This window comes from Danio rerio, chromosome 18 (assembly GCF_049306965.1).
Source record: "Danio rerio strain Tuebingen ecotype United States chromosome 18, GRCz12tu, whole genome shotgun sequence".
NCBI classification, from domain to species: Eukaryota; Metazoa; Chordata; class Actinopteri; order Cypriniformes; family Danionidae; genus Danio; species Danio rerio.
The window spans coordinates 10,455,669-10,471,065 of record NC_133193.1 but is presented as its reverse complement, the minus strand read 5'-3'; the positions used below and the strand labels follow the sequence as shown (position 1 = coordinate 10,471,065).

Here is a 15,397-nt window from a genome sequence, read left to right as displayed (position 1 = left end):
AATTAATTTAAAGACTATATTTTGAAGTGATACTGTGTGTGCAAAGAAAACAGCATCTGTGCTTCATCAAAACACTTTAATCTTTTTGTGCAATAAACCACAAAAATACCTTATGGGAGGGAACAAAAACTTAGCAAAAACTGAGAACACAAAAATATAAGAAAGATGCAACATTACAGCACATGTATGAAATGTAAAGACATTTTGAGAAAATGTACTTCTATTACAATACATTACTTTTAGTAAACTTAAAATTACCACACTCAAAATCAATTTAAATGTTAGTGATAATAATGCATTCATATTAAGTGTACTTAAGTACAACTTTTGGGAAAATGTACTTCTACTACAATACATTACTTATAGATATTTAATAAAGTCATTCAATGTAAACTTAAAATTACCACGCTCAAAATCCATTTAAGTGTTAGTGATAATATTGCATTCACATTAAGTGCACTTAAGTAAAACCTTTGGGCAAATGTACTTCTACTACAATACATTACTTATAGATTTTTTTATATATTAAACTTATTTTAAACTTGGGATTAGTATGTAAACAGTGTACTAAAAATCAACTAATGTTTAAAGCATTTACAGCACACTTTTGAAAAACACACTAATAAAAGTCTTTTGGATGTTTTTTCTGTAGTGTACTTTATTGTAGTACACTAAAAATTTATTTGAGTATTACTGGTATTTAGTATACTTTTGTCAAGTGTACTAAAGTCCTACTGAAGTATAAACATACTTTGAATTAGTATATTTATAGTGTAAAACCATCAAACTTTTATTTAACACAAAAAAATAACAATGTACTAAAAATAAATTTGAGGGTATTTAAGTGTAATTTAATTGCATTTAATTATTTTTTTTTCACCTGGGTGTCCCTAATCATATCTTATACCTACTACATTACTAAATATTAATAAGCAGAAATTTAGTAGTTTATTGAGCTAAAAGTTCAAGTTAATGGCTTGTAAATATTGTAAATTGTACAGTAAAATAAAGTGTGACCATGTTTTCTTTTCAGTTTCTTGCAGACTAATTAGATTGCTGATTATTTTATTTTATATCTGGATATACTCATTTGGATCAATTTTCGTAATAGCAACTGTGGACTGTGTGCATTTAATGACTTACCAAGAGCCACAGTTTCAGCTCAAGATCTTCTTCAATGTTTGCCAGAAGAAAGAAGGTCACCTGCATGTTGCAAGGCCTCAGTGTGAATAAATTAGCATCAAATTTTCATTTTTTGTCTGAACTGTTCCTGAACTATTCCTTTAGCAAAACAAGTAGTGTTTGTGAGTGTGACCCACTGACCTTGACTTCCTCAGCAGGGTGCCGAATGCACTACTGACCAAACGCTTGCATATATGAGAAATCCCAATGGAGAGGAGCTGTGACCTTCAAAAACACGAGCACACAAGCTTCAGGCGGTGAGGTTATCTGAGGTCATGCTTTATTGTAAAGTACGTGAGGAGTTCACTGGCTCTATAATCTGATCTGTGGCAGGTTGAGCTCAGAGAAGTGCCGTCCAGCCATGAATCTCTCCGATTAATCATAACAGCAGTGCTGCGTGATTCTTGTTCACATGTGAAGTCATGGGATATGTGATATAACTGTGCCTGGAGTGTGTGTGTGTGTGTGTGTGTGATTATGAGGCCACGGTGGAGATATGAGGTACGATTGTTTCATCTATATTACATTACAAATATTAAAGTCTAGTGTTTAACCCTTAAATGTTAGTGTGTCCTTTGGGATGTAGACATTTGAGAGCTTGAAGTGAGGAACGATGATTGTTTATGCTCAAAATGGTAATCTAAATAAATCTGTATAAACCCTACACCTTTATATTTGAATATAATACATTTTCATAGTTGATATAATCATGTTTAATATAAATATGTTTAATATTAAAGGCAGCTCAGTGGTTAGCACTGTTGCCTCAAAGCAAGAAGGTCGCTGATTTGAGTCCAGTTGGCATTTCTGTGTGGAGTTTGCATGTTCTCCCCAACTCAGGGGTCATTCTGAAAACGTACCACTATATACATTTCTGGAGAGTGCCAAATATGTCTCAGGAGGTACTCCACCAGAGATCTCAAAATTCTCTCACGAATGCTATTGGCACCTGCTATTCTCGAATAAATCCACTAAATCGACTAAATGACTGACTGACCCACTCTCCTCCTTCCATAAACCCAACCAATAGTGTTTTCAATAGCACCGATTGACCCGCCCATCCACTTCCCTAAACCCAACTGACAGTTTTAAAAAGAAATCTAGAAAAAGAAAAGCCCTCACGTAATTTTTACACGTTTTCAGGTTTTACCACATTCACACCCTGTTATTAACTTGTTTATTTAATTTTTTGGCTTTTGTTTCAGTCTTACCCACTTTCTGGAATCATTCTTTGCCGGACTCAAACACCGTCATTGTTGTCAACTTCTCTCCGTGTCTTAAGTCTACTGACGTTCATGGCGAGCTACTGGACAAATTGGTAATAGTCATACAGAATTAAGTGGTCAGCAAAAAGGAATGGAGCCATACTGCCGGTAGCATTCATTTTAAAGATGCATTTCAACCATACTTACTGACTTCATAAATCACGATCTCCAGAAATGTATGTATTGGTTCTCCCTGTGTTTGTGTGGGTTTCCTCTTGGTGCTCCGGACATGGACATAGACATGGACTATAAATGAATTGGAATAACTAAATTGGCCGTAGCGTATAAGCGTGTGTGAATATAAGAGTGTATGGGTGTTTCCTAGTACTGGGTCGTGGCTGAAAGGGCATCCGCTGCGTAAAACATAATATAGTTGGTGAAATAGTTGGCGGTTTATTCCGCTGTGGCAACACATATGCTGAAATAGTTGCAGTTCATTTCACTGTGGCAACCCCTGATAAATAAAGGACTAAGCTGAAGGAAAATTAATGAATGAATTTTAATACATAATATATTATATTCATATATTTTATTTATCTCGGATAAGTGGGCGGTTCATTCCCCTTTGGCGACTCCAGATTAATTAAGGGACTAAGCCAAAAAGAAAATGAATGAATAAATTAATAATATATTTTAATATATATATATATATATATATATATATATATATATATATATATATATATATATATATATATATAATTATGGCTCACAGCAAGAAGGTCGCTGTGTTAAGTCACGGCTGGGTCAGTTGGCACTTCTTTTGTTTGCATGTTCTCCCTGCATTTGCGTGGGTTTCCCCCACAGTTCAAATACATGCAGTACAGGAGAATTTGGTAGGCTAAATTGTCCAAAGTGTATGAGTGTGAATGGGTGTGTATGGATGTTTCCCAGAGATGGGTTGCGGCTGGAAGGGCATCCATGTGCTGGATAAGTTTGTGGTTCATTCCGCTCTGGCAACCCCGTATTAAAAAAGGGACAATGTCAAAAAGAAAATGAATGAATAATATATATATATATATATATATATATATATATATATATATATATATATATATATATATATATATATATATATATATATATATATACATATATATATATATATAAATTTATATTTTATAACATAATTTTTATTTAATATAAATTTACGCAAAAATGCTAAAAGACTAAATGTAAATGCAATATAAATATAGAAACTACAGAATTTTTGCTTTAGATTTTTTGAATAAACAATGACAAAAGTGTCATAGATATAAATAAAATACACAGAAGTACACATAAAATACTAACCTCAAATATATATATCTTTTTAAAAGACTAAATATAGAGTTGCTGTATATCAAAAGAAGACTTAGAATTAAGTCAAGTAGAAATAAAAAGAGTTTATTTCAACACCATTGTCATTTTAAATAACGTCCATATGCCTACAGAGAGACACATTGCCAAAATACAAAAATAGTGTATTTTACTCAGTGAAATTTAAATGCTTGGTTAAAACTGAAAGAGAATTCTATGTAAATAAGGCTAAAGCATGCACAATTTCATGTACAAAAAATATAAATATTTACATACATTCAACATGAATGCAATTTTATCCTTGGTTAAAATTAAAGCGCAAAGAACTGGTGTGTGTGTGTGTGTTTTTAATCATAGTTTTGGATTCATAGCTATATAATTTTTATTTTTTTTTTGTTGTACCATATTTTGCACAAGTGGGCATTACCAAAACCAAAAGATTACGATGCATCTTTAAAATCAATTAAGATGACTTAATGTTTAGTTTGTTTTTAAATGACAAAGAATCAGTTGGTCACTTTAGAGGGACTCCTAAAAATGAGATGCTAATGAGATGGTTAATTTCTAAAGTCTTTATATTTGGTTTACAGTTTGTTTAATCCACATTCAGTGGATCACCCTTCAAACCTCACATCTACCACTAGCACCTCTAGTGGTGGCGTCGGTTTCTGCTTTTGCGGAGCTCTTGAACGTGTTTCCATTTGCCCTTCTGCTTCTGCTTCTTCTCCCTATGCCACATGGTTTCACAGTACTCATCCAGAGATCGTGCAGGGCCGCTCAACATGCGCAAATAATCCTTATAGCGCTGGCGGGGTTCAGTCACGGCAGGGTTTTCAGATGATTCCCGTATAGCAGGTTGATGTGCATTGATTTGTCCGCGGTCCAGAATGTGGAGAGAGACGTGGAGGAGGGTTCGGGTGAATCTGTGCTCCTGAGACGTGCAAAAGTAGGACCCCGCATCGCCACGTTGGAGCCAGCGAATCAGCAAACCTCGATCGGTTATCAGCACACGCTCGTCTGGTTTAATCTGCAACAGACACAATATTGGTAATTTGGTGGTATGGGTAGGTTTAAAGGTGGGTTAAGGTGTAAGGGATGGCTCAAAAAAAAAATTCTAAATGTAATTGCAGAAATAAATTACAGATGTTTAAGGTAAGGGTTAGGGTGCAGATCATTTTAAAGATATAAGTACCAATATAAAACATGTACTGTACCTACATAATAAGTGCATTGTACCAAATTATTAATTTAAATGTAAGTACATATTAATTAAAGTTACACTGTAATAGAAAGTGGGACTAACAGTTTGCCAGAGCTTATGGATTAACACTAATGATACATTAATGGTTTTGGTAACATTTTAGTTTTACTAACAATTTACACAATTTACTTCTGGCTTACCTGCCAATATTAAGATATTAAGAGTTTATTAGCACATATAAAGTAGCTTATTTTATATTTTAATCCAACCTAATACCTCACTACTAATAAGCAGCTAATTAGCAGTTTATTGAGCTAAAAGGCTAAGTTAATATTTTGTTAATAGCATGAATTGTACATTAAAATGAAGTGTGACCATGTTTTCTTTTCAGTTTCTTGCAGACTAATTAGATTTCTGATTCTTGTATATCTCAGTACATGTAAATTAATTTGGATCAAAATACAAATATTTTTAAATAAAAAATAAACTTGGGTCAAAACATCAAAGATAAAATATTAACATGTAAAAATAATATAATTATTACATTAACAGCTTTAATAAAAACATTGCATCCATGAAGCCAAAATTCATGTAATTGTATAATAGTCCACCTGGCTGTAGAACGAAAATGGATGAAAATGTAAATAATTGACAATTGTGAACAACTTAATACATTGTGATTTTAATTCCACAATATTTTTTTTGTTGCTTAACATCCTAAATGTTTTTTGTCTAAATCTTTTCGAAAGATTAAAAAATATATGAAAATATACAGACAATTAGGCATATACAACAACAACGTAAGTTCTAACTGTCTTATATAATATATAACCAGTGTAATATGACTGTTTTCTATTAATATCAGAGGCTATGTTTCATACATTTTATATCAGGGAGTCCCTGCACCATCACCTAATGGGTCCTTGACAAAAAAAAAAAAAAAATGTTGAAGACCCATGCTATAGTTTATGCCCTGTAACCGTACTGAAAGATTTTTTTAATAGAAATAGACCATATCAACAAAAACCTCAAGTCACACACACACACAAACTTAATCACAGCTAGTGAATTTATGTGTCGCTTGCCGGGTTTATTCCCATAAATCATTCAACCAGGAGCCCACAGCAAGACTCCCTCAAGGTCAGAGATCAGTCTTTAACCTCTGTGCTCTGCTTCCCGTTGACCTCACATTACACACATCTGATTGGTCATTAGAGTCTTATTAGACAAATTAGACAAGATGACCACATGTTAATGCTAACGAGAGAAAAAAGGGGGTGGAGGGGCACAGAAGTGTCATGCCCTTTGCCTTGATGGTTTCAGGGTCTACTTTTAACTCAAGGTGTTTGTGTGATCTATTGCGCTGATCTATGGGCAAGGTGTCCATCTTTCTTCTGACCTCTGACATGTGTAGGAAGTGCTTTGTGCTTGCAGATCATACAACTTAGTTTGTGATTTTACAGGGATAAACAAATTCACATTAGTGAACTGATTTTAAGAAAATGTATCACTGATTTATATGTTTGAAGGGATAGTTCACCTAAAAAAAAAAAAAAAAAACATTGCCAAATATTATGAAAGTCAATGGTTACACGTTTACGGCATTCTTCAATATATCTTCTTTTGTGCTTAACAAAACAAGCAAACTTTACTTTACAAAGAATAATTGACCCAAAAATCTAAATGTGCTGTTATCTTAATCTCAGGTCATCCAAGATGACCTTATGATGACCTTTTTTTTTTAGTCACACTTTATTTTAATGTACAGTTTTACGCTATTAATCAACTGTTAACTAAGACTTTTAGCTTAATAAACAACTAATTAGCTGCTTATTATGTCCTGGCATTTTATTCTACCCCTCAGATTATCCTACAAACACTGTATTTGAATGGTTCTGAGGTTGGAGTTAGGGATTAGGTAGGTTAGAGCAATATAAGAGCTTTATATCACACTACACCACATTCAAATTTACTCTTTTAGCAAAACCTGATAGGTAGTATATTGCGTCATCAAAGTGTGCTACCTACTATTTGAATAGGAGGTAGGACAATCTGACATGGTAGGACAAATGGACAGAACACCGGCAGCATTACGACATGTTTTAAACAGCAGATGCCTTTCAACCCAGTACTGGGAAACACCTATACACTACGGCCAATACAGGTAATCAAAATCATTTATAGTGCTTGTAGGACTGTGGGGAAACTGGATCTCCTGGAGGAAACTTAAGACATGCAAACTCCACATAGAAATGCCAACTGGCCCAGCTGGGACTCAAACCAGCGACCTTCGTGCTTTTAGGTGACAGTGCTAACCACTGAGGAATCACATGTATTCATTTTATTTTGCCTGTCTACTGTATCATACTCTTAAAATGCTAGAAGCCATTAACTTGAATTATTTAGATAGCCAAGAATCATGACTTAAGATAAATCTTTTTTTTTTTTTTAAGTTGCTGACCTGAAGGTGACTAAATTTTGGGTGAACTATCCCATTTAAGCTTTTATAACTTTTCAGGTTTAACGCAAATATCAACAATTTAAGCAACTGGAACATTTAAAATGTCAAACTTCCAAAAAACCAAATACCAGTTCTAAAAACAAACAAAAAAGATAATGATGAGCTGTCTTCCGCCCATGTGTACACAGATGGCTGGAACCACATAACATATCCAAAAACAATGGGATCCCAATAGACACATGCCCTTTGTTTTAAATGGTGAAGGGCCAAAAGTTACATTTTAATAAAGCTTTAAATTGTGGCTTTTAGATGATTTTAGTTGCACTGAGGTCAGTTATTTTATATTTTGATTAATTTCTTAAAAATAGCAACTTATTTCAGATTGACTAGTGAAGCTACTCATCAGAGTTGTTCTTCAGTGGATCAGTGCCTTTAGCAGTGTTATTTGCTTTACATTGAAATTAACTGAACTGAACATCAACAGTTGCTATGTTTCCATCCAAAGATGAGAGTTAAAAGAGAAAAAAATGAACACTTCCTGATTAACTTGAGCCAAATATGGAAAATAAAAATGGAATTTGCTGCGGTAGGAGAAGCGGCGTGAATCTTTTCTTCATTTAATAAATGACTTGCGCCTCAGAAGACAATGCCAACATGCAATGAACGTGTTGCATGGTAATGTTTGAAGGTGTGAGAAACGAGTGCAGACACTCTTGACAATTCTGGAGATCAATAATTATATAATAACACTAATACTGAAACCGTTAAGGCGTTTTAGAATGACCAAAACAACATCTCAGATGTTTTACATTGCGGCATTTGATTCTAATGTTATCACTCGATTGAATAGATGTTATCAGTGGTTATCAGCTGATATATATGGGCCAGTTGGGGCCTTCTGTGCCTACTAGTAAGCCCAGAAGGCTGTTATCATCCATCCACATGGTTAATCATCTATAATAATAGACACAACTCCAGATCTGTTTTTACATTAGTTACGGTTGGGTTTAGGGTTGAGGTGGGAAGACATTAATAAAATACAATTATTTGGAAATTTAATAAATAAATTAAATAATTCTTGTTAGCTTTCTGTCACAGCCATATGTAATCTATAGCTGATTAACCATGTGAATGGATGTTACTACTACTAGGCACTGAAGGCCCCTACTACTGGCCCATATCTATCAGCTTATCACCAGTGATAATAACGCCCATTCAATCAAGTGATAACATTTGAATAGGCTAAATGTGGTCAGCTGCTTAGTTTGTTATCACTCATTTTTATCATCACACAATCTCTTCTAACAAAATCACATGACTTTTTTTAATGCGCATCCTGGATTATTTTGGTAAAAGTGTTCCCATCGTAGTTTATGCACATTTTTTCTTATCGAATAAAAAGTTTATCCTACTCAGTTGTGTGCATGTTTCTTTGCGCATTATTAAAATTTTCGCTTCTAGGTGTTTGCATCAACCATTTTTTTATGCGCATATCTAAATGTGCATAAAAATTGGTGGATGGAAACATAGCTAAGCAACTGAAGCAGTTTGAAATTACCAGAACTACACCAGCATTCTACACTAAACTCCTGCCTGGCTTAACTGTGTGAATGTTCCACATTTTAAAATATTTTGGCTTTTACTCTCTTTTCTTCATATAGGTTAAGCTCCTTCGACACAGTCTTCATTGTAAAAAGCGCTAAAGAATTAAAGATGAATTGAATTTATTTTAATATATTAAAGTCATTCATTCATTCATTCATTTTCCTTTAGCTTACTCCCTTTATTCTTCAGGGGTCACCATAGTGGAATAAACCGCCAACTTATCCAGCATATGCTTTACACAGCGGATGCCCTTCCAGCTGCAATCCAGTACTGGGAAACATCCATACACACTCATTCACACACATACAATACTGCCAATTTAGTTAATTCAATTCACTTATAGCACATGTCTTTGCAATGTGGGGGAAGCCGGAGCACCCGAAAGGGAGAGCATGCAAACTACATAGAAATGCCAACTGACCAAGCCAGGACTCGAACCAGCAACCCTCTTGCTGTGAGGCACCGTCTTGCCATCGTGAAGTGAACCATGCAATACATCTGTCATTATAGTCATGCTTATATTTCTTTTAGACTCTTCCACTTTGTTTTCTTTGTTCAATATCAGATTCTGTATTTGCCTTCTCTCCTTCTGTTTCTGTTTGCCTGTCCAAGTTCTCTCTCCTTTAGATTTTTTTTCTGTTATCTGTATTTCTGAGCGTGCTGATTTCTCCTGCTAGTCATGCTGTTGTCGTGGACTAAACCAATACAGCTGTGCACTAAGGAGAGGAGGGAAAGAATGCTTCAAAGCATACCGAGTCCCTGTAAAATGCAAACAAAATGCTTACCGCAGCATTGACTTATGCTAATCTATCTGCCATTTAAAGGATGCATCAAGGAAATTCGATAACTAAACGACATTTTAGATTTGCATTGTAAATTTGGACTATGACTACAAGCCGTAGCTTGCCGAAATGTGTCAGGAATTAGAGGAAACAGGGTGGTTTGGCACCTGAGACAGCTGGAACTAAAACTTTAGGACCAAGGGCACATGAGAGTCAAGATGAAACGTGTGTGCATGACATGGAGATGTTCTGCTGTGTCTTTGTGCTTTAAGTGAACATGTGTGTCTGTGTTTGGTATCCCGGCAGTATATCACTGTATAACCAGGGTTGGCGGTTTTACTGGGGGGCTCGAAGGAAACTGGCCTCTGATCAGAGACGCAGGTTTTAAGCTCAGCATTGGTCTCAGTGCCGGGTCAAAGACATAAAACCATGTTACGAGGCCTGCTGGCTCTGACTGTGGGTTTTCAGAAAGAGAGTACAAGATCTATCTCATTTCTCAAATACAAGCTGGCCTATCAGTGACCCCACAAGTGCATGGAAAGATTGTGGGAATCTGCAAAAAGCCATATTTTTAAAATAATACAGGAAGGGTTTTCATAAAGATTGGCTCCTCCAGTGGTTTTCGGATGTCTATGTTATTCCACCAAGATTTGTGGAACATAAAAAGAAATTATGCATGCATATCAAAGCTATCAACATAGGCTCATTATGAAAACATAGCCCTACAGTACATTTCTGGAGATTGTGAATTACGAAGCCAGAAGTATATATGGCTGCATTTCGTCTTTAAAATTAAGGTAATGTTTTTGTTGCAGGTAAGACCAAAGCAGAAGGCAAAAAATAAAATAACACAGTAAATGACAGGGTAATAATGTGGTAAAATATGAAAACATGGTAAAAATCAGGCTGGTCTATATTTTTTCTGGATTGCTTTTGAAAACAGGGTCGGGTTTAGAGAAGTGGGTGGACGAGTTAATCAGCGCTTTTGAACACACTATCGATTAGGTTTAGGAACGGAAGAGGGGTGTGTCAGTCCATGCCTGAAGTTTCAGTAATGACTAACAAAAATGTATTACAAGTTTGTTGCTTCATAAAATAATCCACAAAACAAATGGATTAAAATATGAACTGTAAAATGTAAATGAGAACATGCAAACTCCACACAAAAATGCCAACTGGTCCTGTTGGGGATGGAGCTAGCAACAGTCCAAAAACAAGCACTATAAGTGAACTGGATGAACTAAATTGGCCCTAGTGTGTGAGTGTGAGTGTGTGTGAGAGTGTGTGTGTGTGTGTGTGTGTGTGTGTGAATGAGAGAGTGTATGAGTGTTTTCAAGTGCTGAGTTGCGGCTGGAAGGGTATCTACTTTGTATATACACATACAGATACTATTCCAACTCTTCCAAATGCGGGGATAGTTGGCAGTTCATTGCACTGTGGCAACCCCTGATAAATTGGGGACTAAGCCAAAGGAAATGAATGAATGATTTTCATTTTGTGGTGAACTAACCCTTTAAACTAAATCAACCCAAGGTGTGTGTTTGGGCTTATGTAAAAGTTCTTTTTTTTACAAAATAATTAAGGAACCAAAATCACAATTGGAACCAGACAAAATAAACTCTTTACCCTCCTCATCCTATCGTTCTTTTCTTGTGTTCCCAGCTACGTAGGATCTGAAGCATCCATTCTGTTATTACATCCAGATATCTGTAAACTCAGTCTCCATAAACATTCACACAAAACACGCAAGCGCTGTTTTCTCTTCTATCACTCATTGTTGTCTTTTACGAGGTGAAGTGTGGGCTGATATGTTAACATTGCACCACACATGCGAGATTGTGTTTGTGTGGCGCAGGTGTTTTGGGCAGCTGGGAGTCGCTTTGTGCTGTGGGAAAAAAAAAACGTGAAAGAAAGGAGTAGAAGAAAAGCAGGAAAGGAAACAAAAACAAAAGGAATGCATCACAGCAGGGCTGATGTTTACTTGAGATGTGGGACTACAGGAACTGGACATTTCTTCTCGGATAGCATCTACAGTCATGTGACATTTGTGCTGTGATTTGACCTTCTGCTGTCATGCCTCCCCAAATGTCTCTCTCTCTCTTTCTCACACACACACGCACACACACACACACACACACACACACACACACACACACACACACACACACACACACACACACACACACACACACACACACACACACACTCCTGTTGGGATTAATTGTTGTGGAGATAGATCGATAGAAGGATATGCTGATCTACCTCTCCAGAGTCAGGTCTTGGCCCCCGTCTATTCATCACAGCTAATAAAGACACAGCACAAGGTTAAACTGACCTCTGTATCTGCACTATGAACTATCCTCTGCCCACATACAGAAACGGACAAAATTGTTGGTCTCCTTCAGTTTTGTCCAGGCCAGTTTTACTAGTTTGCTTTTTTAATCTTCTGTTGAACCACAATTTGAAAGCAATATCTATTCATTACTTTTTTATTAATCTTTCATTTTTAATCCTAAAGTTATTTTAGTAACTACTGTTATTTTTCATTTTTTTAATGGAGAATGAGATTAAATGTGTAAAACAGTAAAAGAGAGGGATGAATCCACCAGTGAAGGTCAGTTTTGGACAGTTCTGATGTATTCTGCATCTTTACGTTTATGTTCGCCCAGATTTCTGAGCCCAAAGCTGTTTTCGCTATAACCAAAAGAGATCTGTTTTTTTCTGTTATAACCAATTGTTTGGTAATATATCTTCAGAATTATGCAACATTTGCTTTTTTAAGCACCAGGCAGTTGAGAGGTACTGTAAATCAGTTTCTAGAGGGTGTCCAATGATAAAATAACCCTGTGATGCTAAAAGACATAGTTAAAAAGAGAAAATATGACTGGAATATAGCCAGGCTATGCATTAAAGTACATCAATGCTGAGACATTTTAAAAACAACAAAAAACAACAACCTTTTAACAACCCAGGCTCATTCTGAAAACGTACCCCTATATGCATTTCTGGAGTGTGCCAAATACAACCCAGGAGCTATGTTTTTGTTTAGCAGTTTTTGTTGTGTACGTTTTTTGAGAGAAATTTCTCTTGCAAGTGCCATTCACGCCTGCTGTTCTCATGTAAATCCACCAGAGGTCGCTGTTGACTGACTGACTGACCGACCGACCGACCAAACGAGCCTCCCGACCTCTCCCTACCCTAAACTCAACTGATAATGTTTTAAAAAACACAGATTGAGCAGTGCCCACTCACCTCCCTAAACTCAACCAACAGTGTTTTAAAAAGCAATCCAGAAAAAAAAGCCCCATGGTTTTTACCATGTTTTCAGATTTCACCACATTCTCACACTGTTATTTACTTATTTATTTTATTTTTTGCCTTTTGTTTTTGTTTTACCTGCTTTTTGGAACCAACCTTCATCAGACTTGAACCCCATTGTCGGGGTCTTGGGGCCAACGTATGGTGCAAACCACTGGACAAACTGGTAACAACGGGAAAGCTGTCCACATGGAGGTAAGTGGTCAGCTGGTAAGCATGAAAAGGAAGATGAAAGATGAAATGCAGCCACACGTACTTCTGACTACATAATTTGCGACCTCCAGAAATGTATATAGGGCTACGTTTTCAGAATGACCCTGTGTTGAATTGTTTGCAACCAGTTACCTTAAAAAATCTAGTAAATCCAATGAATATTTTTTCAGTGTAGCTACAAAGTAGGTGAACAAAAAACACACACGCACAGCCACACACACACACACACACACACACACACACACACACACACACACACACACACACACACACACACACACACACACACTGATGTACTCTAGGTTACTGATACCTCTTGACGGTGGTCCACTCCTGGCTTCAGTACAAACCAGCGGATCAAGGCCTGCTGGGATTTCGAAACGCACTCAAGAAAAGAGGAGTTACTCTCCACTCCGTACAACACCTTCTCCTCGACATTCCTCCCTAACACTGCAAAAGCGAAAGAGAGAGGGAGCGATCAGCATATCAAAAAGACATTTTTTTGGGTTAACATTGAGGTCCATTAGGTGAGCCCCACAGGACAATGCAGCATCTTAAAACAAAACAGAGCTTTTAGTGCTTTTATGCTGCGCACACACACACACACACACAGAGACACACACACACACATACACACACACACACACACACACACACACACACACACACACACACACACACACACACACACACACAGAGACACACACACACACACATACACACACACACACACACACACACACACCCACACACACACACACACACACACAGACTGTACGCCCTCATATGCTTTCTTACCATCCTCTGTGTCCCAACAATGGCTGGATGGGTCTCCATGTTTGATGTCCTGCCTTCTGGCCCTTCTGTAAGCACACATCAGAAAGCCTTTAATTGAGCATGCATCAGATTAACCTTGATTACATTTTAGAATTGATCAATAACATTACATCAGTTATTAGTTGGAACATTTTCAGACACAGAATGCACGTAGAAGCAATAGAAACAATTTCTATTACTGTAGACGAAACAATGCACAAGCAACGCCTAAATTATGACTTTTTTTCCCAAGGTATGCATGAAACAATAGAAGTACCTTGAATGCAATGCAATTCCCTTTGTACAAAAGCATCTGCTAAATGCATAAAAACAAAAACAAATTGATAGAAAAACAATTGAAGTTTCAAGAGACATTTTTCAGTTTGCTATTCTCCCTGTGTTTGCGTGAGTTTCCTCTGGGTGCTCCAGTTTCCCCCACAGTACAAAGACATAAGGGTATAGGTGAATTGAATGAACTAAATTGGTCGTAGTGTGAATGACTGTGTATGGATATATCCCAGTACTGAGTTGCAGCTGGAAAGGCATCCACTGTGTAAAACATATGCTAGATAAGTTGGCGGTTCATTCCGCTGTGGCGACCCCTGATAAATAAAGGGACTAAGCCGAAGAAAAATGAATGAATGAATGATTTGCCTCAAAATGACCTTAATAAATGACCTATTTTAATTTGTGTCTTTTTTAAAGAAGAAGAAGAACAACCAGGTTTGCCACTGTCTGGAAAACAATATGAAGTAGACATAAATTCTAATACTGGGTAATTTTGAATTATGAATTATGTCAAGGTCTAAAGTTAGCACTGTTGCCTCACAGCAAGAAGGTACTGGTTCAAGTCTCAGCTGCACCAGGAGGACTTTCTCAGTAGAGTTTGCATGTTCTCCCCATGTCCACATGGGTTTCCTCAGGTTTCCAATAGTAGATGCAGACTTGGATTTTTCAAGCTAAGACTGCATATCTCAAACTTGCAATGTCAGACACAATGCACTAAATAGAGCTTGTGACATTACTGTGAGAGGTAGGGTTAGATGTGCACATTAAACAGCATTGCATGCAGCTCACCTTGCAACTGCACCAAGTCTGCAACCAGACCTCCAGGTTTCCCCCCACAGTCCAAAGACATGCTAAACAAGTTATTTGGACATACTAAATTGGCTGTAGTATGTGAGCGTTTCCTAGCACTGAGCTTTGTACTCTTAATGCTGGGTTGCGACTGAAAGGACATCTGCTGTGAAAAAGA

The 15,397-nt window shown here is 36.6% G+C and overlaps 1 protein-coding gene and 1 long non-coding RNA gene across 2 annotated transcripts in view; one reads left to right on the top strand and one right to left on the bottom strand.

Moving 5' to 3' along the window:
* Window positions 1-15,397, top strand: part of LOC141378809 (uncharacterized) — a 127,467-nt gene that overhangs the window by 108,760 nt on the left and 3,310 nt on the right. The gene's annotated exons all lie outside the window — the stretch shown is intronic.
* The window catches only part of sema3d (sema domain, immunoglobulin domain (Ig), short basic domain, secreted, (semaphorin) 3D), a 67,388-nt gene continuing 56,135 nt past the window's right edge, over window positions 4,145-15,397 (bottom strand). Inside the window, exons 16-18 of the mRNA NM_131048.2 lie at window positions 14,125-14,189; window positions 13,640-13,776; window positions 4,145-4,773 (exon numbers count right to left, since the gene is read on the bottom strand). Coding sequence (NP_571123.2) covers window positions 4,396-4,773; window positions 13,640-13,776; window positions 14,125-14,189 — 580 coding nt within the window. The 3' untranslated portion in view covers window positions 4,145-4,395. The remainder of the gene's footprint in view (window positions 4,774-13,639; window positions 13,777-14,124; window positions 14,190-15,397) is intronic.